This window comes from Panthera pardus, unplaced genomic scaffold, assembly GCF_024362965.1.
Source record: "Panthera pardus isolate Hobbes unplaced genomic scaffold, ASM2436296v1 HiC_scaffold_181, whole genome shotgun sequence".
Lineage (NCBI taxonomy): Eukaryota > Metazoa > Chordata > Mammalia > Carnivora > Felidae > Panthera > Panthera pardus.
Window position 1 is genome coordinate 362,759 of NW_026526745.1, and position 27,967 is coordinate 390,725.

General features: G+C 39.2%; 1 protein-coding gene across 1 annotated transcript; it reads left to right on the top strand.

Moving 5' to 3' along the window:
- The first annotated feature begins 29 nt into the window (after window positions 1–29).
- On the top strand, window positions 30–27,966 carry LOC109261624 (amine sulfotransferase-like). Its single transcript, XM_053906491.1, has 6 exons — window positions 30–160; window positions 5,138–5,290; window positions 16,965–17,173; window positions 21,129–21,252; window positions 22,228–22,322; window positions 25,068–27,966. Exons 1-6 carry the CDS (start codon window positions 121–123, stop codon window positions 25,266–25,268), a joined length of 822 nt encoding a protein of 273 aa, XP_053762466.1. The 5' UTR covers window positions 30–120; the 3' UTR covers window positions 25,269–27,966.
- The last annotated feature ends 1 nt before the right edge of the window (window position 27,967 follows it).

Below are 27,967 nucleotides of genomic sequence, written 5' to 3' on the forward strand. Positions count from 1 at the left end.
GCTGTTGATTCTGGGAGATCTGCTAATTGGTGAATCATTAAATCTCTTCATAGAAAACACAGTCTTGAGCTAAGTCTTTTTCAACCAGTGGCAGCACGATTATTCTTCCCATTGGCATTGATGTCAGAAGTTCAGTCTTCATTTCAACAAGCTCTTATTGGTGAGTAGTTGCATTTTTGATCGAGGGTGAAAACCTTTTCCATTTTCTTTCTATGTTCTTTGGCTGATATAGTAATTAAGTTGAAATAAGACAGGTTAACGGGAGAAAAAAACAAATGTAATTACCTACATATGGCAGCCCCATATAACAGGAAGAGTCAAATACAGTCCCACAACTGAGGTTTATATATTATCCTGAGCTAAAGAGAAGAGGGTGAAAGCATTGGGAATTCAAAGAAGACAAAGACGATTGACAGGAACATGTGAAGAGCACATATTCTTTGTGTTTACTCAACCTCAACCATGTGATTGAGTCTTTATGATGTACAAAGTTATCTCTGGTATAAGTTTTCTTCCTGGTACAGGCCACCTGTGGAAATTCTTTTAGGCAGTTAAGGAAAAGTAAAAAGCTATTTGGGTCTGCTGGATCTGTATTGCTTCTGTCGCAAAAAAATCCACCTGCTAATGCAGTATATTTCTGGGCACAAACTCTGCTCCCCTTAACTTGTCTGAACTGTACTAATTATACAGTCTCAGGTGAGACTTTTTTCCTTCTTTTTTAAAAAAATTTTTTAAGTTTATTTATTTTGAGAGACGGAGAGAGCAGAAGAGGGGCAGAGAAAGAGGGAAAGAGGGAAAGAGAGAATCCCAGGCAGGGGCTGGGCTGTCAGTGCAGAGCCCTGGTGGAGGGCTTGAAACCACGAACCATGAGATCATGACCTGACCCGAAACCAAGACTGAACCACCCAGGAGCCCCTCAGGTGATCTTTCTAAACACTGGGCTAGATAAATATAAGATATCAGCTCATATATTTGAAGCAAAAATATTATGTAATTGTTTTGCATTGATTTTCAATCAACTTAGCTGTTTTGGTTCCAAAATATTTATATAGAGATTCAAGAACATTTTACACTAAAACAAAGATATAATGGACCATAACAGTAGTGTTTTATACTAGATTCTAATACACGGAGAATAGAAGAGGGTAGAATGTATAGTATGTATGATAGCAGAATACCAGATTCATTCTAGTTTATCTTCTTTTTTACCCCCTTTTCGGATCACACTAAGTTTTTTCATATGTTTTCAAATAGTTTACTTCCCTAGAAAAGGAGTCCATCGATGATATGTCCCCTTTTGTCTACTTATCTTGTTACTTTATTTCCTGTTAACACAGCCAATTCGAGGAAAAGGCATGTGTCCTATGTGTCCTATGGCCTTTTCCTTGAGCTCCCTCAGAAGCAATATCTTTTGGCCACAAAAGATATTTTTGCTCTGTTTTCCCCACTTTTAAAGGTATATTCACATCCTCCCTGCCACTTCCCAAGGATTTTAATTGCTACACCACTTCCTTTAGGTATGAACGTTTCTTGCTGTTTGGCCACCGGTGCTAAAGGCAAATCCCTTACTTTCAGTGCATTTCCTGGTGCTCCTGAACATCAAAAATTAGATATTGACAGGTGTTCCAACTAACCTCAACTGACTGTGAATCACCTTCATTCTAATTATAATTCCACATCTATTGTACAAGAGCTTCAACTTTCTACCCTGGGTAATATTACATATGTCACATGCCAGGTTTTCTTCCCATCCAATTTGCAATCACGTTGGGCTCAGATGGGGGCATATGCCTTCCCCTAAAGCCTACTCTACACATTTGGACCCTGAGGAACATATAAGCCCTTTGATATAGGGGACCCGTTGGATAGCCAGACCATGTCAATCTCTGACACAGATGCATTGTTTACAATGTCCCTGCCTAGGCTCCAGTATTATAAGATACCATTATTCTACTTTTGTGAAAAGATAAAAGGGACCAATTTTCACTCCCCAACATTCCTGTATCTTTTACATAAGTTTTTCTAACTTTTTATCTCACTGTTAGAAGTCACTCTGTATTTTCCATATTCTTGTTAGTAATTCTCATTATTCCCCCATGTTAATTTACAAACCGGGCATATTTAAAAAAATTTTTTTTTACGTGTATTTATTTTTGAGACAGAGAGAGACAGAGCATGAACGGGGGAGGGTCAGAGAGAGAGGGAGACACAGAATCTGAAACAGGCTCCAGGCCCTGAGCTGTCAGCACAGAGCCTGATGCGGGGCTCAAACTTACGGACTGTGAGATCATGACCTGAGCCGAAGTCGGACGCCCAACCTACTGAGCCACCCAGGCGCCCCTGTATTTTTTTTTATCTTTGTGATTCTATGCTGGTTTAATGTTTTTTAAAACATAATTTATTGTCAAATTGGCTTCCACACAACACCCAGTGCTCATCCCAACAAGTGCCCTCCTCAATGTCCATCACCCAGTTTCCCCTCTCCCTCACCCCCATCAACCCTCAGTTTGTTCTCTGTATTTAAGAGTCTCTTGGGGCACCTGGGTGGCTCAGTCAGTTAAGCAGCCGACTTTGGCTCGGGTCATGATTTCATGGTCCGTGAGTTTGAGCCCCGAGTCGGGCTCTGTGCTGACAGCTCAGAGCCTGGAGCCTGTTTCAGATTCTGTGTCTCCCTCTCTCTGACCCTCCCCCATTCATGCTCTGTCTCTCTCTGTCTCAAAAATAAATAAACGTTAAAAAAAAATTAAAAAAAGAGTCTCTTATGGTCAGGCATATATATTTTTAAATGTTCTCTAAACACGACCTTCCTACTTTTACTAACAATGGATAATTCTTACCTGGTTGCTTATTAGATTTTCATGATTTAATCTTATGAATCCTATTAAGGCTTTAAAAATTTGTTGCCGGTTTGTGTGGCCACATTTTAATAGCATCATCATGAAGTCACGTTTGTACAAAACTTTTTTACTTGTTCTGATCTTTGCCCTGGCAGTCCTCATGTTGGTCCTTTTGACCCCTGAGTACCACCTCTGATAGCAACAAAATCTTGTTTGCTTTATGAAAAGATCAAAATGTTACAGGCTTATTGTTGTTTTCTAATCCCAAGATGTGGAACTGGCTGCACTAAGGAGCCACTGCTTCTTTATAATGCAAGTTACTATTACAGCCCAATGTGGGGATCGAGATGTAAATTATGTTCTTCATCTTGGACACTGCAGATGGCAAAGAGACTCTTTAAATATCTCCAGTGACCGAAAACTCATCTTTCCTGTCTTTCTCCATCCTTTGCTGTCTGGTCCCCCACTTTCTTTCTTGCCTATGAATTCATGTTGATGATTCCAAGTAATTTGGTTTTTTTCGTAAATCTCTTTTGTAAAGAGAGGCTACCAATCCTAGGTTTTCCAGTAACAGTGTGACTGTGAAAATATATTTAAAGTTGTTTATTTGGGGGCATCTGGGTGATTCAGTTGGTTAAGCATCAGACTTCAGCTCAGGTCATGACCTCACAGTTCCTGAGTTGAGCCCCGCATTGGCTCTGTGCGGACATATCATAGCCTGGAGCCTGCTTTGGATACTGTGTCTCCGTCTTTCTCTGCCCCTTCTGTGCTCGCGCTCTGTCTCTCTTTCTCTCTCTCTCCAAAATAAATAAACTTTAACAAAATAAAAAACATGCTTATTTCCATTTTTCTATAATGACCCTTGGCTCTGGCTTTCTGGAATTGTTTTCAAATTATGCAATTCTAAGCTCTTATTTTGTCAGCTACTGCTATGATCAACTATTTTGAGAACTAGGAATAGGACACTTCCGAGTCATCTGGAAGTACCTCTGTAAGGGTTAAATTGTAGTGTAGAGCTAATGCTTCGCTTGAAAAATAACAGCTTTGTGTTGACACTGAAGGTTAAGAGATAACAGCCTTGCTTTGCTCTGGTAAACTATGCCTCATACCCTTGTAAATTAGGCTTCACCAATTAAGGAAACAAAAGTTCAAAGAAAAGAGCATCAGAGGCAGGGTCAAGGAGATCCACTGGTTGCAACTTAGAGGCAGAAAGTCTAAAGTAAACACCTCATTAGACAACTGTTTCTAACTCACCTGGGAACTGTTTCTCTGTTCTGTTCCCAGGTGATGATAAAACGATGTGATCGGTTATAAAAACTCTGTATCCCGGCTGTTCGGGGCCGCACTCTTATCAAGAGTGTTGGTCCCGATCGGTCGGCCTTGCCTCTCATTGTAATAAACTTTGTTGTGACTGTCACCGGTGCCCGTAGCATTCTGTTTCAGGAGTCGTGTGGATGCAACACCTCCAAGAAAACTGAAACCCAGAGTTCTCATATCAAAATGCGTTTTTCCATATAGTTAGGGACAGATAATAATGAAAGGCAAAATATGTACCTAAATGACGACTCACAAGTCTTGGTTTGTACTTTCTACATGCGATCCATTATTTAAATGTTTTCTTTCATGCTTTTCCTTTGTGCCATTGTCCATATTATCATTATGGGCAATTTAATTGCTCACACGCAATGTCTCAGGCTTCCCGGAATAGACTCATGCCTGTGACCATTCATGCTGGTACTACCCCAATAACTTTAAAGATGTCACAAGTTAAAAAAAAGAAAAAAAAGAAAGTTAAATTCAAAGGTACCAAGATTACTATAAACAGATAATGACTACCGAGACATTATATAAAAGAAATCTTTTATGAACCTACTAAGACCTAAGCAAGTGAATGTAGTTCATTTACAGGGGGGAAAAAAGGCCAGCTGATAAAGGACTATGTGGTTGGTCTGATAGCCAAGTGTTTTTGAAGCCCACTTAAATCCTATTTGTATATACATTTTCTGTTCAAATATACATAAGATTTCTGATTAAGAGCATCAGTTTTTAGAAATATTACAATAATTACTCGTAAGCTACTTTCCCCATACCTACATGAATGGAGCACGCACAAATAAAACCAAGAGCTAGCCCATAAATAGAAGTCTCTTGGGCATTCCCCAAATTCCACACACCCAGAATCCAGGCTTTCAGAGCCAACAGGTTTTCAGTGTTTGTGTTTGTTAAAAAGGAAAGATACAGAAGGGAAAACTATAACATTCTACTAAATTTCTCTCAAATAATTTATCTGTATTTTGCAGGCAACAGAAATATGGAAGATACAAACAAATTTTTAACCAAACTTAAAGGATGTTATTTTGCAAATACTCAACTTAATCTTGAATTTTTAGAAAATTTAGATGATTTTGAAATCAGAGATGATGATGTCTTCATAATCACATACCCCAAATCTGGTGAGTCCTGTATTCCAACAGCTAATACAATTAATAAAATGATATTTCTGTAATATGGGAGCACTGTTTTTTTTAGGAGCATATTCTATTTGCATATATAGTCAATCTACTGGATATAAGTAATTTCTCATGTGGGCAAGGGAAATGGGCATAATGAAGAAGGAGAGAGATTGACGAAACCCTATCAAACACTGAGTTGCTGAAGTGGGCTGGGAAAGGACACAGGAATATTTGCCATTTAGGCAGCTTCTTGGGACATACTTGAAGCTGTATTTAATGACCAAGTACCTGAGAAAGAGGAAATTAAACTTATACTAATTACGATCATTCCCCAAATACTTTGGGTCTTATTTTTGATACCACTCATATATATGTGTAGAATATATACATACATTTTGTGTGTGTGGGCCTACACATACATCTATTTACATTCTCTACCTGTGTTTTATTTTTTTATTTTTATTTTTTGAAAAATAAGGATGTTTATTAAGGACATTTCTAGCCCACAGCTAGGGCTCATACTCAGCTCTATGAGCCACTGTCCGGCCTCATCCCCATTCAATGTGAATGACATTAGGGAGGCCGAGCCACAGGTATATCCCATTGATCCCACAGTAGGGGGGTCCCTTCCATAGCCAGGTATAGATAGAAGATATACTGCTGAGAATGAAGAGGGAAATCACTGGATTAATAAGTTTCTCTACACCTTGCCTGGACCCTTTCATTCTCACCTTCAAACACCATGGGTTGAAGGTGCCTAGTACCATGATGTGGGGTATTCTCTACCTGTGTTTTAATGGGATTGGGGGGAATGTTTTTTGCTGCTGTGTTGTATGAGTTCTCTATATGGTTTGATATTACCTATTATGAGAAATATGATTTCCAAATATTTTATTCCATTCAATATGCCTTTTCATTTTGTTTGGGCTCTTTGGTGTACAGAAACTTTTCAGTCTGATATACTCCCACTTACTTATTTTGTTTTTGCTGCATTTGCTTTTGGTGTCATGTCCCAAAATATCATTGCCAGCATGAATTTTGGGGCACTACTGCCCTTGTTTTCTTATTGGAGTTTTGTTGTTTCGGGTCTTACATTCAGGATTTAATCCATTTTGAGTTAACTTTGTGTATGGTTTAAGGGAGTGGTTCATAGTCTTCTTTTCCTATGCCAGTCCAGTTTTCCCAATACCATTTATTGAAGAGTCCACCCTATATTTTTTGCTCCTTTGTCAGAAATTAGTTGATTATACATGTTTAATTTGGGGCTCACTCTCTTGCTCTGCTGATCTATGCATCTGTTTTTATGCCAATACCATAATGTTTTGATTACTATAAATTTTTAATATTATTTGAAACTAATAAATGTGATGCCTTTAGCTCAGCTGTATTTTCTAAAGATTGCTTTGGCTACACAGGGTCTTATATGGTGCAAAAAAATTTTATGGTTATTTGTTTTATTTCTGCGAAAAATGTCATGATAATTTTGATAAAGGTTGCATTGAACCTGCTGACTGCTTTGTGTAGTATGGGATTTTAACAATATTAGTTCTTCCAACCCATGAACAGGAATGTCTTTCTATATATTTGTATTTTTTTTTTCAGTTCCTTCTATCAGTACTTTACAATATCCAACGTGTAAGTCTTCTACCTCCATAGGTAAATTTATTCCTATATATTTTCTCCTTTTTGATGCTATCATAAATGGGATTGTTTTCTTAATTTCTCTTTCTGATAGTTTATTGTTAGCTTATAGAAATACAAGTTATATTTGTATGCTGATTCCTATCTTGCAAGTTCACTGAATTCAAATGATTAGTTCTAACAGAATTTTTGGTGAAATGTTTAGGGTTTTTGATATATAATATCATCTACGAATAAAGACACTTTTACTTCTTCCTCTGCAACTTAGATGCCTTTTGTTTCTCTTTCTTGTCTAAGTGCTCTGGCTAGGATTTCCAGTAAAACTAGTGAGAAGCGTCTGATCTTGGTCATTACTTTAGATGCCCTGGTTATGATCTTAGATGGAAAACTGAAATTCTTACTATTGAGAAAGATGTCAGTTATGATCTTGTCATAAATGGCATTTAACCTATTGAGTTATGTTCCTTCTACATTTTGTTGAGAATTTTTATGATGAACAATATTCAATTCTGTTGAATTTTTTCTGTATTTATGGAGACGATAATATGGTTTTTATGCTTCATTTTTTAATGCATTATCAAACTATTCTATTTGTGGATGTTGAACCATCCTTGCATCCCTGGAATGAATTGTATTTGATCATGGTGTATGATCCTTTTAATGTGTTGTTGAATTCAGTTTGCTAATATTTTATTGGGGATTTTTTGCATCTATATTCATCAAGACTGATGGCCTGTGACATTCTTTTCTTCTAGTGCCTTTTCTGGTACTTAGCTGGGTAATGTTAGCCTTGTAAAATGAATTGGGAAGTGTCCCCACTTTTTTTATTTTTGGAAGAGTCTGTGAAGGATTGTTACTAATTCTTAAAATATTTGTTAGAAAGAAATGTTTTTAATATTTTTTTTCCCCCAGAAAACACTGATTCTCTTGCTCTACCTCAATTTAACAGACATGTTCCTATCTCTGGCTCTTTGCACTCACAGAATCTTTTTCCCTTGATGCTCTTCTACCTGATATGTGCATGGTTTACTCCCTTCTTTGGGTCCTTATTTTAAACTTATATTATCATTAAGGCATTCTGGATGGTCATATTTAAAAATGCAGCCTCACTCAAAATTCTCACACTCTTCTTTGCTGCTTTATTTTCCCTCCATAATATAACACATATCACCTTATACTATACCATATATCTACATACTTAATTTGTTCATTCTTTACAAAGCCATCCTTAGGAAGCACATCATAGCATTTAGACAAGAACAAATAACCCAGAAGAACAGGAAAGACCTAAAAAACAATTCCATGTGTATAAAAGAACTCAATATAAATTTAAGTAAGGTGCATTTATTAATGGGGAAAAGATAGTATATTTGGTCCCAGGAAATCTGTGTCACTATATGCAGGAAGTTCACCTGGAATCGAACAGCACATAAAAGAGTAAACTCTAAGTGTATTCAAGACACTAATATTAAAGGTAAAATTATACAACTATTTCTATTAAAAATATTGTAGAAAAATCATTGAAACTAAGGAGTGGTCAAGAGCGTCTACACAAATGTCCAAAGAAAAATATACAGGTAAAAGTTTGATAAATTCAGTTACATCAAAATTAAGATGTTTGGGCTTTGCTTAACAGTGAGTTCCCTAGGCAAAGTTAATAGGGTCTGAAAGAGAGGAACTACTGGGCTTTTGAAGATGGCGGCGTAGGAGGACGCAAGGCTCACCGCGCGTCCTGCTGATCACTTAGATTCCACTTACACCTGCCTAAAGAACCCAGAAAACAGCCAGAGGATTAGCAGAACAGAGTCTCCAGAGCCAAGCGCAGACGAGAGGCCCACGGAAGAGGGTAGGAAGGGCGGCGAGGCGGTGCGCCCTCCACGGACTGGCAGGAGGGAGCCGGGGCGGAGGGGCGGCTCGCCGACCAAGAAGAGCCCCCGAGTCTGGCTGGCAAAAGTGGAGGGGCCGGATGAACTGTGTGCCGACAGCAAGCGCGACTTAGCGTCTGGGAGGTCATAAGTTAACAGCTCTGCTCAGAAAGCGGGAAGGCTGGAGGACAAAGGGAGGGAGAACTGCTGAGCCCCCAGATAGCAGAGCTCAGCTTGGCGGGGAACAAAGGCGCTCGCCAGCGCCATCTCCCCCGCCCATCCCCCAGCCAAAATCCCAAAGAGAACCAGTTCCTGCCAGGGAAATTGCTTGCTCGCTCCTCGCAAACACCCAACTCTGTGCTTCTGCGGAGCCAAACCTCCGGCAGCGGATCTGACTCCCTCCCGCTGCCACAGGGCCCTCCTGAAGTGGATCACCTAAGGAGAAGCGAGCTAAGCCTGCCCCTCCCGCCCCCGTGCACCTTGCCTACCCACCCCAGCTAATATGCCAGATCCCCAGCACCACAAGCCTGGCAGTGTGCAAGTAGCCCAGACGGGCCACGCCACCCCACAGTGAATCCTGCCCCTAGGAGAGGGGAAGAGAAGGCACACACCAGTCTGACTGTGGCCCCAGAAGTGGGCTGGGGGCAGACATCAGGTCGGACTGCCGCCCCGCCCACCAACTCCAGTTATACACCACAGCACAGGGGAAGTGCCCTGCAGGTCCTCACCACTCCAGGGACTATCCAAAACGACCAAACGGAAGAATTTCCCTCAGAAGAATCTCCAGGAAATAACAACAGCTAATGAACTGATCAAAAAGGATTTAAATAATATAACAGAAAGAGAATTTAGAATAATAGTCATAAAATTAATCGCTGGGCTTGAAAACAGTATAGAGGACAGCAGAGAATCTCTTGCCACAGAGATCAAGGGACTAAGGAACAGTCACGAGGAGCTGAAAAACGCTTTAAACGAAATGCAAAACAAAATGGAAACCACGACGGCTCGGATTGAAAAGGCAGAGGAGAGAATAGGTGAACTAGAAGATAAAGTTATGGAGAAAGAGGAAGCTGAGAAAAAGAGAGATAAAAAAATCTAGGAGTATGAGGGGAAAATTAGAGAACTAAGTGATACACTAAAAAGAAATAATATACGCATAATTGGTATCCCAGAGGAGGAAGAGAGAGGGAAAGGTGCTGAAGGGGTACTTGAACAAATTATAGCTGAGAACTTCCCTGAACTGGGGAAGGAAAAAGGCATTGAAATCCAAGAGGCACAGAGAACTCCCTTCAGACGTAACTCGAATCGATCTTCTGCACGACATATCATAGTGAAACTGGCAAAATACAAGGATAAAGAGAAAATTCTGAAAGCAGCAAGGGATAAACGTGCCCTCACATATAAAGGGAGACCTATAAGACTCGTGACTGATCTCTCCTTTGAAACTTGGCAGGCCAGAAAGGCTTGGCACCATATCTTCAGTGTGCTAAACAGAAAAAATATGCAGCCAAGAATCCTTTATCCAGCAAGTCTGTCATTTAGAATAGAAGGAGAGATAAAGGTCTTCCCAAACAAACAAAAACTGAAGGAATTCATCACCACTAAACCAGCCCTACAAGAGATCCTAAGGGGGATCCTGTGAGACAAAGTACCAGAGACATCACTACAAGCATAAAACATACAGACATCACAATGACTCTAAACCCGTATCTTTCTATAATAACACTGAATGTAAATGGATTAAATGCGCCAACCAAAAGACATAGGGTATCAGAATGGATAAAAAAACAAGACCCATCTATTTGCTGTCTACAAGAGACTCATTTTAGATCTGAGGACACCTTTTGATTGAGAGTGAGGGGATGGAGAACTATTTATCATGCTACTGGAAGCCAAAAGAAAGCTGGAGTAGCCATACTTATATCAGACAAACTAGACTTTAAATTAAAGGCTGTAACAAGAGATGAAGAAGGGCATTATCTAATAATTACAGGGTCTATCCATCAGGAAGAGCTAACAATTATAAATGTCTATGCGCCGAATACCGGAGCCCCCAAATATATAAAACAATTACTCATAAACATAAGCAACCTTATTGATAAGAATGTGGTCATTGCAGGGGACTTTAACACCCCACTTACAGAAATGGATAGATCATCTAGACACACGGTCAATAAAGAAACAAGGGCCCTGAATGACACATTGGATCAGATGGACTTGACAGATATATTTAGAGCTCTGCATCCCAAAACAACAGAATATACTTTCTTCTCGAGTGCACATGGAACATTCTCCAAGATAGATCACATACCGGGTCACAAAACAGCCCTTCATAAGTTTACAAGAATTGAAATTATACCATGCATACTTTCAGACCACAATGCTATGAAGCTTGAAATCAACCACAGGAAAAAGTCTGGAAAACCTCCAAAAGCATGGAGGTTAAAGAACACCCTACTAACGAATGACTGGGTCAACCAGGCAATTAGAGAAGAAATTAAAAAATATATGGAAACAAACGAAAATGAAAATACAACAATCCAAACGCTTTGGGACACAGCGAAGGCAGTCCTGAGAGGAAAATACATTGCAATCGAGGCCTATCTCAAGAAACAAGAAAAATCCCAAATACAAAATCTAACAGCACACCTAAGGGAAATAGAAGCAGAACAGCAAAGGCAGGCTAAACCCAGCAGAAGAAGAGAAATCATAAAGATCAGAGCAGAAATAAACAATATAGAATCTAAAAAAACTGTAGAGCAGATCAACGAAACCAAGAGTTGGTTTTTTGAAAAAATAAACAAAATTGACAAACCTCTAGCCAGGCTTCTCAAAAAGAAAAGGGAGATGACCCAAATACACAAAATCATGAATGAAAATGGAATGATTACAACCAATCCCTCAGAGATACAAACAATTATCAGGGAATACTATGAAAAATTATATGCCAACAAATTGGACAACCTGGAAGAAATGGACAAATTCCTAAACACCCACACGCTTCCAAAACTCAATCAGGAGGAAATAGAAAGCTTGAACAGACCCATAACCACGAAGAAATTGAATCAGTTTTCAAAAATCTCCCCACAAATAAGAGTCCAGGACCAGATGGCTTCCCAGGGGAGTTCTACCAGACGTTTAAAGCAGAGATAATACCTATCCTTCTCAAGCTATTCCAAGAAATAGAAAGGGAAGGAAAACTTCCAGACTCATTCTATGAAGCCAGTATTCCTTTGATTCCTAAACCAGACAGAGACCCAGTAAAAAAAGAGAACTACAGGCCAATATCCCTGATGAATATGGATGCAAAAATTCTCAATAAGATACTAGCAAATCGAATTCAACAGCATATAAAAAGAATTCTTCACTATGATCAAGTGGGATTCATTCCTGGGATGCAGGGCTGGTTCAACATTCGCATATCGATCAACGTGATACATCACATTAATAAAAGAAAAGGTAAGAACCATATGATCCTGTCAATCGATGCAGAAAAGGCCTTTGACAAAATCCAGCACCCTTTCTTAATAAAAACCCTTGAGAAAGTCGGGATAGAAGGAACATACTTAAAGATCATAAAAGCCATTTATGAAAAGCCCACAGCTAACATCATCCTCAACGGGGAAAAACTGAGAGCTTTTCCCCTGAGATCAGGAACACGACAGGGATGCCCACTCTCACCGCTGTTGTTTAACATAGTGCTGGAAGTTCTAGCATCAGCAATCAGACAACAAAAGGAAATCAAAGGCATCCAAATTGGCAAAGATGAAGTCAAGCTTTCCCTTTTTGCAGATGACATGATATTATACATGGAAAATCCGATAGACTCCACCAAAAGTCTGCTAGAACTGATACATGAATTCAGCAAAGTTGCAGGATACAAAATCAATGTACAGAAATCAGTTGCATTCTTATACACTAACAATGAAGCAACAGAAAGACAAATAAAGAAACTGATCCCATTCACAATTGCACCAAGAAGCATAAAATACCTAGGAATAAATCTAACCAAAGATGTAAAAGATCTGTATGCTGAAAACTATAGAAAGCTTATGAAGATAATTGACGAAGATTTAAAGAAATGGAAAGACATTCCCTGCTCATGGATTGGAAGAATAAATATTGTCAAAATGTCAATACTACCCAAAGCTATCTACACATTCAATGCAATCCCAATCAAAATTGCACCAGCATTCTTCTCGAAACTAGAACAAGCAATCCTAAAATTCATATGGAACCACAAAAGGCCCCGAATAGCCAAAGTAATTTTGAAGAAGAAGACCAAAGCAGGAGGCATCACAATCCCAGACTTTAGCCTCTACTACAAAGCTGTAATCATCAAGACAGCATGGTATTGGCATAAAGACAGACACATAGACCAGTGGAATAGAATAGAAACCCCAGAACTAGACCCACAAACGTATGGCCAACTCATCTTTGACAAAGCAGGAAAGAACATCCAATGGAAAAAAAGACAGTCTCTTTAACAAATGGTGCTGGGAGAACTGGACAGCCACATGCAGAAGGTTGAAACTAGACCACTTTCTCACACCATTCACAAAAATAAACTCAAAATGGATAAAGGACCTGAATGTGAGACAGGAAACCATCAAAACCTTAGAGGAGAAAGCAGGAAAAGACCTCTCTGCCCTCAGCAGTAGCAATCTCTTACTCGGCACATCCCCAAAGGCCAGGGAATTAAAAGCAAAAGTGAATTACTGGGACCTTATGAAGATAAAAAGCTTCTGCACAGCAAAGGAAACAACCAACAAAACTAAAAGGCAACCAACGGAATGGGAAAAGATATTTGCAAATGACATATCGGACAAAGGGCTAGTATCCAAAATCTATAAAGAGCTCATCAAACTCCACACCCGAAAAACAAATAACCCAGTGAAGAAATGGGCAGAAAACATGAATAGACACTTCTCTAAAGAAGACATCCGGATGGCCAACAGGCACATGAAAAGATGTTCAACGTCGCTCCTTATCAGGGAAATACAAATCAAAACCACACTCAGATACCACCTCACCCCAGTCAGAGTGGCCAAAATGAAGAAATCAGGAGACTATAGATGCTGGAGAGGATGTGGAGAAACAGGAACCCTCTTGCACTGTTGGTGGGAATGCAAATTCGTGCAGCCACTCTGGAAAGCAGTGTGGAGGTTCCTCAGAAAATTAAAAATAGACCTACCCTATGACCCAGCAATAGCACTGCTAGAAATTTATCCAAGGGATACAGGAGTACTGATGCATAGGGGCACTTGTACCCCAATGTTTATAGCAGCACTCTCAACAATAGCCAAATTATGGAAAGAGCCTAAATGCCCATCAACTGACGAATGGATAAAGAAATTGTGGTTTATATACACAATGGAATACTACGTGGCAATGAGAAAAAATGAAATATGGCCTTTTGTAGCAACGTGGATGGAACTGGAGAGTGTGATGCTAAGTGAAATAAGCCATATAGAGAAAGACAGATACCATATGGTTTCACTCTTATGTGGATCCTGAGAAACGTAACAGAAACCCATGGGGGAGGGGAAGGAAAAAAAAAAAAAGAAAAGAGGTTAGAGTGGGAGAGAGCCAAAGCATAAGAGACTGTTAAAAACTGAGAACAAACTGAGGGTTGATGGGGGGTGGGAGGGAGGGCAGGGTGGGTGATGGGTATTGAGGAGGGCACCTTTTGGGATGAGCACTGGGTGTTGTATGGAAACCAATTTGACAGTAAATTTCATATATTAAAAAATAAAAAATAAAATAAAAAATAAAAAAAAAGAGAGGAACTACTGGCAATGACTATAATTAAAAATAATTAATACCTAGAATATATTAGGTGTATATACAGATCAACTGGAAGAGAACAGTGATCTACTTATAAAAAGAGCCAAAGAGATAAGCTGAAAATTTACCGAAGGAAACCACTCTCCACCAATGCCAACAAAAAACCACAAAGCTGGTACACAATAGTCACTTGCTTTATATCTAGTACACTGACAGCAATTAGAAAGGTCAGAAACCCTGAATGCTGCCAAGGAGTACACACACATCTGCATGCTTTAGCATAATACTGCTGGGAGAGTAGACTGAAGCAGCCATTCTCTGGGGAGCAGTCTGGCACTATCTGATCAACTGAAATACAGACATACCAGGCAATTTTGCTCCTGAGTATATGTCTCCAAGAATATCTCATATGGGTTCATAGGCAACATGAGTGAGGGTGTATGTGGCAGTGTTGTTTGGGGTGTGCTGTCCATTGGGGGAAATTAGACAGGTCAGTGCATGAATGCACACCCTGAAACACAGACAGCATCTGTTAGGTGCAATGGATCAGCAGTAGCATGTAAAGGAATGTTAAACCACAGCTCACAGTGACAAACAGTAAGAAATGACGTGCATGGATTAAAAATCAAGCACATACAACAATACATATTTCAAAAGAACATCTTCCAAGAAAGAATATACTTTAAACCCTAAAGTCTTCTTGTCTGTGGTGGAAGTAGGGGTAGGAATGGAAGCAGGAAATGTGAATATAAGGAATTAATAGATCTTGGAGTGCCTGCAGTGAATCAGTGATGTTAGTATAGCATGACTGCAGAAAATGATAAATATCAACTTACATTAACCTCTGACATCCAAAAAGGCAAGAAGGAGAAAGAAAGAAAGAAAGAAAGAAAGAAAGAAAGAAAGAAAGAAAGAAAGAAAGAAAGAAAGAAGAAGAAAGAATGGAAGAAAGAAAGAAAGAAAGAAAGAAAGAAAGAAAGAAAGAAAGAAAGAAGAAAGAAAGGAGGGAAGGAAGGAGGGAAGGAAGGAGGAAGGGAGGGAAGGAAGGAAGGAGGAAAGAAAGAAAGAAAAGAGAAAACGAGAAAGATAGGTTGTGATAGGGGAGTGGATATGGAAGCAGAAGCAGGAGAGAGGACAAAGACAGGAAAAATGCAGCCTATTTTGCCTGGGGAACGCGTTCTTCCAGTCCTCATAGTCTTAAATTTCTGCAGATTTGTAACCCATTAAGGTCATGTTTGGTAATTCCTCGGCACCCCTGAAGCTGTGATACCTGATGCAGAAGCAGTACTTCTTATCTGGGAAAGGTTGGAGAATGTAAGAAACCCTTTTAGAGCTTCATAACAATGAATTTTCTTTGTGTTTGAACATCAGCTGTGGTAACATGTAAGCACACATGATCTTGGTCTTCCCTGGGCAACACTGGAGGATTTATGCCCATCATGCTCCAGACAAGGTGCATACCACCTGACAGCAAGGCATGTATTCTTAACAATGATCTTGCTTACCAGATGCTGCTGCTTCACAGGCAGGGTGATAGGGTGGTCTCAGGAAGGAATTATAGGATGGGAATTGATGAGGGGCCAATGTACTTTCTCATTTAAGATGTTGATTTGAACCTTTCTGGGACATGTGACTTCTTGTTGGGGTAGGTTTTTGAAGCATTGCCTGTATATATGAGAAGCATGACCTTACAGAAGGTGTGTTTTAACTCTTAATATTCCCATATATGAAGCATGCAAAATGAAGTGGAAGGAATCTAGAGTAGGCAGTACACCCGTGTATTCTGTGACATATGTCCACTCTAATTGGAATTGGGAGAAATAGTCATCCTTAGAATTTGTCACATCCCACTTACAGCAAAAGGTCTAATCTTTTCCTTCCTGTCTCCATGTGGATCACAGGGCCTCCTTTAGGGATTTATAATGAACACTATTTCCCGAAGTGACATCATGGGCACAGTAAGAAACATAGGGAACGGGGGAAAGATGGAAAGTGACTCTATCAGTAAAATGCCATTTTTTTTTCTCTCTATTAGCTAACGTCCTAGGAGTGGGGTTGGGGAAGGAAATCTTGAGGCAGGCATAGAAGATAGTTTAAAATTCCCATATATGAAGCAGAAGAAAGTACAGAAGACTCAAGAAAAATTTGTGGGACAAATGCCCATGGAGTTTCACATGTAGAATCTCCTTATAATGAAAAGCAAAGGCAACGTATGTTTGTCTTTACCCACACTGCACCCTTTATATATTAAAAATTCCATTGAGACAAAATTACCTTTGTACGTATTATAATAACAACCTCTGATTAAAAAACTGATGACACATCTATATACTTTTTGGATAAATTTTCGCATCATTAAAACAAAATTATTTCTTTTACAGGGACTGTCTGGTTTCAGCAGATATTGTGCTTGATTTATTTTGAAGAACATCGCAAAGGCATTGGGAATCTGGAAACAGTTGAACGCATCCCCTTCCTTGAGTACTTCTCTCGAGAAGTGGATTTTGCTGAAAGACCATCTCCTCGTCTCTTCACTACCCACATCCCATACTACTTGGTTCCCAGGGGGCTAAAGAACAAAAAAGCCAAAGTAGGAAAATAGACTATGGCTGCTGAAAGACAACTGCTTTTTCATTATTTCATTTCTATTCATTACATTGATGCTGCACTCGTCCAGGTGTTAGCAAATGTGGTATTTGTCATGCATTAATTTTCAACAGACTTTTGTGTTCTTATCTTCCAGTATCTGATTTTATCTTTCACCCTTTGTTTTCTGATCACATATGGAACACAACCATTGGAAAATGAGACTATATAGGAGTGCATTTAATTTACTTCATAGAGTATATTATAATATCATATACATTATATATTATATACCCTCTCATTTGTTAGCTATATTACCATGTGTATATAAACTGCCAACAATTCCTTTTTCTTTTTTCTGTATGCTCTCCTCGCTTCCTTCTGACGCTTCCAACCTGTTTTGCCCGCTTTCTCTGTGAATGTACCGAGTTCATTGGAAATCTGAGGGAAGCTCAGAGAGAATCATTTGTACCTACTGAGTGATTTTTCTGTCTCTCCCAGTATCAGTCACCTCCACCCACTGATAATTTCAACTCTTGACTCATTTTCTCCCTCTCTACCTCCACTCCTCTGACTCACGGGATTATTTCAAAGTTGATGTACATTGTCTCTGGCTGGCCAGATAGGAGTGAGGCCAACTGCGCTCAAAGGATCAACATGAAGGAGGCACTTCCTGTCAGGGCCACACAAGTGTGGGATTGCCTCCTTCAGGTTGACCCATCAGGCTCTGCACTGGCCTCCCAGACCCTAGCCCTGCCAGGCCTCTCCGGTTGATTTAAACTCCAGCCACTTTTCCTCCACCAACCTCAGTAACCCTCTTCTGCAACCCACGTGTTATGCACCTGCCTTTGTCTATGACTGTTTTTGCTTTCTGATGTAATACATACTTACCTGTTTATTTATTGTCTATGTTTCTGGCCACAGTGTAAAACCCTTGAGACAGATGGAGTTTGCAGTGCATAGAACCCTGTCCAGAAGGCATTAGAGTTGAATGAATGACAAAAGGGATCGCCAGTAATTGCCCTAATGCGGATCTTTGCTTCAAGCACCTTATTATCTGAGTGCTGTCTCCTTTTCCTCCTGCTCTTTTCAGGTGTTCCGTTCAATGATGTGTCAGCACATTCATTTCTCCAGCCCCCTCCCCACTCCTATTCCCCACACTCACTCTCATATATATGCGTGTCCCCAATTGCTTCTTGCCCACCAATGACTCTACATTTTAAATTCAAATCCTTTTTGTCTAAATTCTTTTGCTAATTCAACTGTTATGATTTGTTGCCAACCCTTAATTCTGCTGAAACACAATTGTGTTATATTAGTACCTATATTCATGAATCTGGTAGTGTGGTCAGAAAAAATCAAAACAGTTAAAAATTGTGTCTTTCTTTACATTTATGGCCACAATTCTCACACTTTACTTTTTAAAAATGTTTTGCTTCCCCCCCTTTCCATACTGACTTTTCATACTTTCTTTATCTTCTCAAACCTCAGCAGCATTCTGCTCTACCTATCCCAGTAAAAGACTCCAAGTAAACCATTAATAGTAGATGCCCTCCACATGCAAAACCTCCCCTCACTGCTGTCCCTCCTTAAGAGGAAAAGGTGGGATGTGTACACAGTTTTGTTCTCATTACATATCTGCCCCTCCATTCATGGTCTGGATCCCTTTTTGGATCCCTTTTGTCTGTACCACTGTTTCGCAAATGGGAGTCAGGCCAGGCCAACATCTGGGAATCATCAGCTCTCAGCTCTGCGTATTCCCCACAGGATATTTAGCATATTTGAGGCATTTTTGGTTATGGTGGTGGTGGTGCTAGTTATAGTGGGTTGAGGCCTGGGATGCTGTTAAATGTCCCATGATGCTTACGGTAGTCCCAACCACAGACCGTTATCTGGCGAAATGTCCATGGTGCCACTGTTGAGAAACTTGTTCTACTCTCAAAGACTTTCCTTAAGCAATATAATTTGCTTTTTTTCATTCATTACCAATTTCCTTATGCTGATTGGATCATTCTGTTTGGCCCATAATGAAGTTTTCATGTGGCATTTTTTAACAGTAAAATAAAACTTGTCTTGCTCCATTTTAATTTTCATTTTCTGCCTTTCATTTTCTGTTTGAGATAAACTTCTTAAAAGCGTTTAGCCTCATTCTCCGCGCTTTCACTGAATCCTGAATGTCAACGTCCCTTGTTATTATAGTTTTTGAAAAGGGGGGATCATTTCTTGATCACTTTACTTGGCCTATCACTGGCATCTGACATAGTTGATCACTTTCTATGTCTTTAAACATTTTCTTTTCCTGCTGTTCCAGACACCACATTCGTGGTATCATATTGTCTCAGTGGACACTTAGAGGAGATTCTGCCCAAAAACCTTTCCCTCTCTTCATATTTCATTTCAGCAGAGCTCTCATTTTGTTTGGACTTGTATCCTGTATATGCTTCTGGTCTGATGGTTAGAGTGGTAAAATTTGGTTGGTGCAAAACCAGGGCTTGGTACCAGGCATCTTGCCATTAATTTTTAAGGCACAGGTAAGTGACAAGCTTATGAACAACAACACAAGTAAAGAAGAAGTTTCTTTCGTGTCCTCTGAAAGAAGGTTTCTTCATTATTTTAATTGACCATGGGGATGAAAAGTGGCAGCTGTGTGGGACATAAAGAAGGGTTAGCATGTCATAGTGGAAAAGTAGGAGACTCAGTCTATGACTACATCGAGATGATGAGTTAACCTAACCTGTTGCACTCTCATCTTGGGCTTTGGCTTTTTGTGAGAAAAGTTGATACTTTCACTATTTAGGAAATGTTATGTGAGATCTTTTCTAACTTATACAATTATATTTTGAGACGCTGCTCCTTCCTCTTTACTGGCTTCTCCTTCTCTGTCTAACCTCTGAGAGCTGATGATTCCCAGATTTTTGGCCTGGCCTTCTCCTATTCTCCCTCTATAGTTAATCCCTCAGTTAGATTATCTAATCACGTAAGTTAAATACAATGTATGTATAGTTGATTTCTCCCTTTAATTCTAGATTGATGTAAAGTATTTAAAAACTCTACATCTATAGAGATGTCAAATATATCTCTATATAGGTATTATCCAAATATGGGCGCCAATACCAAAAGGAGTTTTGATTTTATCTTCAAACCACTCCTTTTCCCAGTTTCCTTATATATTTTGTTCTATTTATTATGTATAGAGAGAGCATAGTCAGGGGAGGGGCAGAGAGAGAGGGAGTCACAGAATCCAAAGCAGACTCCAGGCTTTAAGCTGTCAGCACAGAGCCTGATGCAGGGCTCAAACCCATGGACCATGAGATCATACCTAAGCTGAAGTTGGACGCTTAACCCACTGAGCCACCCAGGCACCCCAATCCTTTGTATTTTTAATGTCTTTGGGTTGCTTCACTGCTTTATGAAATTATGGCTTCTGATTGGTTACAATATACATTTTTAAAGTTAAATCTCATAGTCCTTCAATGCAAAAAATATTGAAGAAGTAACTACTATGGGTCAAGTACTTGTGCTTTATACTGTGAAGATATATAAGAATTATGTGAACCATACACTGAAGGATGAGAGAAATACAATCTAAACTTTCACAGATGATTTGAAAATATCTTAGTAAGTTTTTCCTATTGCCATAATTGTATAGCTATGAGATATTTTCACATATGTTAGCTTGTTGAGGTAGGGACAGGAGAATATTGTTGGTTTCTGTCTAGGGGAGTAAGAAGAGGTACCATGTGAGGTAATTGATAGTCACCAATAATTAAGTCTCCCAATCATTAAGGGAGAGCCATTGCAGAGGAGAAATGCAAAATACAAAGAGGGTTGAATATATACAAGAAATGGTTAGAAACTGTAAAGTTAAGCTAACAGGCTTCATTCAGTTGGAGGGCATTAGGGTACAAATATGACATTATGAAAGCATCAGATATAATGAATACTTCCTTTCTTTCCAGGTTATTTACATATACAGAAACCCTAAGGATGTTATGTGCTCATATTTTCACTTTTCAAAGAAACTGACAGCATCCGCTACAGATAACTTTGTGGAATTCATGAATCTATTTCTAGAAGGAGAAGGTAACTAAAATTTCATAAAATACTAAGTTTGGTGTCCTGTGGTGAGTTTTTAAGCTCTAGCAGAGAGAAAGAGTTTGCTTAAATAGAGTAGAATGGGGATCAGTAATCAACGTATCAAGCCAGTTGGTAGTGTTGTCTTAGGTGACCATGTCCAGCCATTGTACAAATATTGCTAACTCTCTCTCCTTCTCAACAGATTGTCAAGATTACAGTCATACCAACAGAGAATAATTACATCTAACCATGGAGAGATTATTTCACTGGCACACAGATTTCTGTCCTAGCTTAGTGAGAAGTAGCTCAGTGAGAGCGTACGTTTGGAGCTTTGCACTTCATATTTCAAGGGGCTCCTCCCAAGGGTCCTTTAAAAAATATTTTAGTAAATTTTTATTCATTTGTTTAAGTAATTTATACACCCAGAATGGGGCTCACAACTCTGAGGTCAAGAGTTGCATGTTCTATCCATCGAGCAAAACAGGTGCTCACCACATTCTTATCTGAGGAGCCAGTGCAGCTATTTGACCAGGAACAAAGCTTGCAGAAGTAAACGTGATGATCTGGAACAGACTTACGATTGTGTCCAATGCATTGTGGCAGAGCTGAAGTGACTCTTCAGAGACCTCTCGTGCTCCTTGCAGAGTAGAAATACCTCCATGTGCCTTTGGGGATAGTCGAGAAGTAAGGAGAGGATTCATTCCTCCTTTCCCTTTTCAGTTTTTCTTACCCCATGGCAAGATTATTTTCTATTTATATGAAATGCATTTTTAAGAGACTAATTTCTCCTTGACTGTATGTTTGTTTCCTGGTGGAAGTTGGATGGTTCTCCCACAACCAGATGCTAGGGGAAATCTGGAATCTAGCAGCACACTTCCTTTTCCTCCTTTGTTACTAAAGGTTCCTGCATCTCCTAGGACTGTAGATTCTTTTCAATGTGTTCAACATATTTACTTAATGATGTATCTGTTCTCCCCACAGTGGCAGGAAGTCTTTGGTTTGACCACATCAAAGGTTGGTATGAGCACAAAAACCTGTTCAACATTCATTTCTTGATGTATGAGGAGATGAAGAAGGTGAGAAATGTGACATTACTGACTTCACTGAAGCTGTAAGCCAGCCTGGCTGAATGAATTGATTGTTTATGCCCAGAACACCCAAAGGATGATATCAAATTTGAGAACCCAGATTGTGTACCAGGAGACATTTTTCCTATATCACTTCTATGCTTTCTTTACCAGGTTTCCATTTAGAACTACCACTGGAGGTTTCTTTTCAAAATTTACCTGTGTGTCAATAGATGTCTGTTTATGTATGTTGGTGTGAATGATTTGATTATTTTGAGTCAGATTATTGGTTTCTCTTTGGTGAATTGTTATATCTATTTCCTTCCATTTTTAATTACACTAACGTTGTAGATGTGTGTTCCTCACTTGCAGGTACATTTCTTGGGAACTTTAATCTTGTCTGTATTGTGTATGATTAAACCATGCAGGAAAAATTAAATGAAAATACCTGTGTATGATTAGAAAGAATTCAGCTCCCAGTACAGTCAACTACATGTGCCTGAAAAGAAAACTTTTATTGCTTACTGACTAAAACCCAGAGCCAGGCTACCCTGATGCTGGGTGTTTGGCTCATGCATGTCAAGAATATCCCAGGGTTTTCTGTGTTTCTTTTGTACCATATTTGGTGTGATGACGATGTTTCCCTCATGGTAGCAGGACAGTTGTAGCTCCAAAGTCATGTCTTCACATGATAGCTTACATGGCAGACAGAGTGTTAACGGGGAGAAAAGTGGCATTCTTGCCTTGCTTTGTTCCCACTTTTGCTCCGTGAGGAAACTCACTCTCAGAAACTTCTGTTTGACTTCCTCTTTCAGACCCAATACCCAAATTGGGCCATGTGACCACCCTAAACTAATCTCTTGTAGCAGACAGTGGGATTGCCACGAGGAAGTTGGATTAATAATGATCATTATGGAATGTGGCTGGGCACTGCTGCCAGGACACCACCAGGATCTCTTAGCAGGAAAGAAGAGAAAGAGCTGAAAGGCTGGCGACCCTAAAGGCTGCCACCTGCTGCGTGTTTGTCACTAGCTTCTGTTACCCCTGCCATAGGGCATATACCAAATCTAGACTCTCTGGCTGAGTGCATATCACCTACGAAATAGAGATTCAAGTGTCTGGCTGGCCTTGTAATCTTCTTCACAATATGGCCCTTCTTTTTTTTCTTTTTATATGAAATTTATGGGCAAATTAGTTTCCATACAACACCCAGTGCTCATCCCAACAGGTGCCCTCCTCAATGCCCATCACCCACTTTCCCCTCCCTCCCATCCCCCATCAGTTTATTCTCAGTTTTTAAGAGTCTCTTATGGTTTGCCTCCTTCCCTCTCTGTAATTTTTCCCCCTTCCCCTCCCCCATGGTCTTCTGTTAAGTTTCTCAGGATCCACATAAGAGTGAAAACCTATGGTATCTGGCTTTCTCTGTATGATTTATTTCACTTAGCGTAACACTCGCCAGTTCCATCCACGTTGCTACAAAAGGCCAGATTTCATTCTTTCTCATTGCCAAGTAGTATTCCATTGTATATATAAACCACATCTTCTTTATCCATTAGTCAGTTGATGGACATTTAGGCTCTTTCCATAATTTGGCTATTGTTGAAACTGCTGCTATAAACATTGGGGTACATGTGGCCCTATGTATCAGCACTCCTGTATCCCTTGGGTAAATTCCTAGCAGTGCTATTGTTGGGTCATAGGGTAGGTCTATTTTTAATTTTTTGAGGAACCTCCACACTGTTTTCCAGAGCGACTGCACCAGTTTGCATTCCCACCAACAGTGCAAGAGGGTTCCTGTTTCTCCACATCCTCTCCAGCATCTATAGTGTCCTGATTTGTTCATTTTGGCCACTCTGACTGGCGTGAGGTGATATCTGAGTGTGGTTTTGATTTGTATTTCCCTGATGAGGAGTGGTATTGAGCATCTTTTCATGTGCCTGTTGGCCATCTGGATGTCTTCTTTAGAGAAGTGTCTATTCATGTCTTCTGCCCATTTCTTCACTGGATTATTTGTTTTTCGGGTGTGGAGTTTGGTGAATTCTTTATAGATTTTGGATACTAGCCCTTTGTCTGATATGTCATTTGCAAATATCTTTTCCCATTCTGTTGGTTGCCTTTTAGTTTTGTTGATTGTCCTTCTATTGCTTACAGGCTCACCTCCCATCTTTCTCATTCCAGACCTGTTCCCATATAGCCCCAGAGAAACTCAAATTCTCATACTCCTGTGACCTGAGATCCCACACCTTCCATGCAACCACAATTTTGCAGATACTCTTTTTTTGATTTAAACACTGTATCTTCAGTTTGTCTATCAAAAAAGTCCTGGTTTTGGTTTAATTCCCAGAACAAATTTCTCATCTTTGAGGAACTTTCTCTGAATTGTGTTACATAATTACTCTTTGCCAGTAAGTGCTTGTACTGAATTCCCAGAACTGATTCCCTGTTGTGCCTCTGTTCACGTGCACCATCATTTAGGGCAGCATCTGACATATAGTAGCTATTCACCAAATACTTGCCCACTTAACACAAATAGAATGAAATATGAGTGTTCCTAATATGCACTCTAAAACAGTGGACAAGGGAGGAATTAATTTATCAAGAAGGAATAAGCAAGAACCTTCTCATGGTCCTGCTCCACTTTTCTAAGTATCCTAAGCACCTACATTTTTCACTCCCATGATATTTAGCTGTGACTTTTGTGTGTGTCTTCTTTCTTATAATGTGCATCATTTATCATATTATGATTTGTTTCAGGATCTCAGAGGCTCTGTGTTAAAAATATGCAAATTTTTGGGGAAAGAATTGAGTGAAGAGGACGTGGATGCCGTTGTGAGACAGGCCACGTTTGAAAACATGAAGAATGACCCACGAGCCAATTATGACAATAAACTCAAGGCCTATTTTGGGATACAGAAAAAAGGTCATTTCCTTCGCAAAGGTGATGTTGAACAATAAATGCTTGGCTATCTTGCACTGTGATACAAACATAACGAAGTGTAGCTTCTAAGCTGTCCCGATGTGGAGCTGCTATGGCCCTGTTCCCTTCCCTACACAGTTGATTTTCCATGATTTCTTCTTGGTGCTCTTCGAGAGACTATATTATTTGGTCCCAGAATGTGTCTGGATGAATAACCTAAAGTTGCAAGGCCTTCTCCTTGGCCCCTGGAAATCTACCAATGCCTATCACCATGTCTACCACAAAAGGGATGTTCATTTAGTGTTAGACTATTTTCCCCCAGTACAATGGGTTAGGCACATGATGATGAATTAATGGTGGCACAGTTGGCCATCACTGGCTGTTCTTCCATCTCTGTGATTTAGTCTGAACCTCGTCCAGGACTGAATTAACAACACATATTCACTATTCTTTTGTTACTGGGGAGGACTATTATGTATACATATAATAGTATACACACACACGCACACACATACACACACACACACACACATAATAGTATAGTATACATAATAGTCCTTCCCAGTAACAAAATAATCTTCCATCATAAAAATGTATAGGAATATCTCCTTTATCTCAATATGATACCTCTGGTGAGTGCATTTTTAAATGAATGATTCCTTCATATAAATGATAAATGTGAACATGTTAGAATATTTTTATTATTTTATAAATTATTCTAAGTTAAAATGTATGATCTTCTTAGTACCTGGAAAATCGATAATACAGAATTGACATAAATTTTACACTTAATCAGAATGTTTTATGCCTCTACGCCAATCGCAATAAATAGTGGCTTAAATACATTAGTATTTCCTTCACTTAACTACTTTGTACATCTTCACCCATTCAATTAAAAAATGTGAAACACTGGTAACTTGGAGCCAACCTGAAGTGGGGACATGCCCTTCCCTTTACCCTCAGCGCATCCTGTCATGTTGTAGATGCTACAATCCTTCTCCAATGCCATCATCATGGCACTTGCATTTGTTTTCTTTGAAAAAAGAAAATTTTCTGTGGTTACACATCTTTAACACACCTGAAAAACGAGAGACTGAAATGGCCAAGACAACAAAAAATGGAGAAGCCAAATTTCCTTACGGAAATGATGCACATTCCCTTGTTTCTTCTGCACATACTTTTCTCTTAGATGTTATGAAGTGTAATGTCATTTGTACTGGCTCTACCACTCCTGCACAAATTGTGTTTGTGTTTTCAGTTTCATTAGCATTGAAGCTGGTTTATTTATTTGTTTACACTTTAGCGTGATTTTACATTCAGTGTTTCTTGCCTCTCCTTCTATCGACCTCTACTTGCCGTCCCAACTCTGTGTCTGTAAGTTTAAAGTAAGATTGTTGTAAACCTACACTGGGTACAGATGGAATAATTACAGGTGGGCCATTCCAAACTGTATGAGCTTGGGCTATATTTTAAAAATCTCTCTGAGCATCCATGTCCTCATCAGTAAATATTTGTCTAATGATATCTGATTTTTGGAATTTTTAAGGACTTCTGTAAACTACAATAGCCCATGTTAGCCTGAAACAAAATAGTCAACAAGTTGCAAGAGTTTTCTCCTTTGTCAGGTAGCTGACAGCTCAGGGCTTGAGCTAATTACCTTAAATTACCTCATAATTGTGATGATGAGTTTTCTTTTCCCCTTGCCATAAAGTGGGAGAGAAAAGGGCCATTGCCATGTGCAGGAGCAACAGGGGCCTTACTAGGGAGGAAAATGAATGTCCAAAAAATGGTGTTTCTCCCAGCACTAAGGCATCATGCCCCCTCCTCCCAGAATCTGCCTTGAAGCAATTTCTTTGCTGTTCCTCCCAGGTACGATTGGAGACTGGAAAAATCACATGACTGCTGAGCAGAATGAAAAGTTTGACATGATTTTCCAAACGAAGATGAAAGATATTCCCTTGAAGTTCATCTGGGATATGAATGAAGAATAGATTTCTTAACAATGCACAAATATTTTTACGAAACTTCTTTCAGAAGGAAATATATTGAATTGTACACTTTCATCTTTGATTGTCACTGGCTTATTATTGAAAAAACTCATTGATGAATAAATATTAATATGCCCACACTACATCATTTGCCATCTGTGGCCTGTTTCAATTTGCTAGGAGTCCTCACTTTCTGATCAGAAGAGGTTTCCTCTCTTTGTGTTGCAGTATAATTATGGAATAGTTTACCTTAAGTTCAGAAGTTCCAAAGCCTTGAACCACAAAGGAGATCATAACATGTGATTGATTTGACATCTTAAAATAGAAGCCTTGTCATTTATAAAAAACTACTTATGGTCTTTTTTCATATTTAAGATTTTAATTCTTAGGTAATCAAACGAGTCAGCCTTTCATTTTATGGCTTCTAGGATTTGTGTCCAACTAGGAGTGTTGCTATCACAAGTATTTCCATGTATTCATAAGTCATTTCTTTATTTAATCTTAATATCTATCTTTTGTTGTTAGATACCTGTCAATTTTTTTTCCTAACAGATAGCCAAATGGCCCAAAATCATTTACTGAATTCACATCATTTTCCTACTGATTAAAACAGACATTATCTTGTTCTACAATATTGTATGTACATAAATTTTCTTATGTAAAATGACATATTTTCTGTCGATATAATTTTCTTTTTTATAACTATGCCCTAATTTCTAACATAGATTAAGAAACCAATAAATCATGAT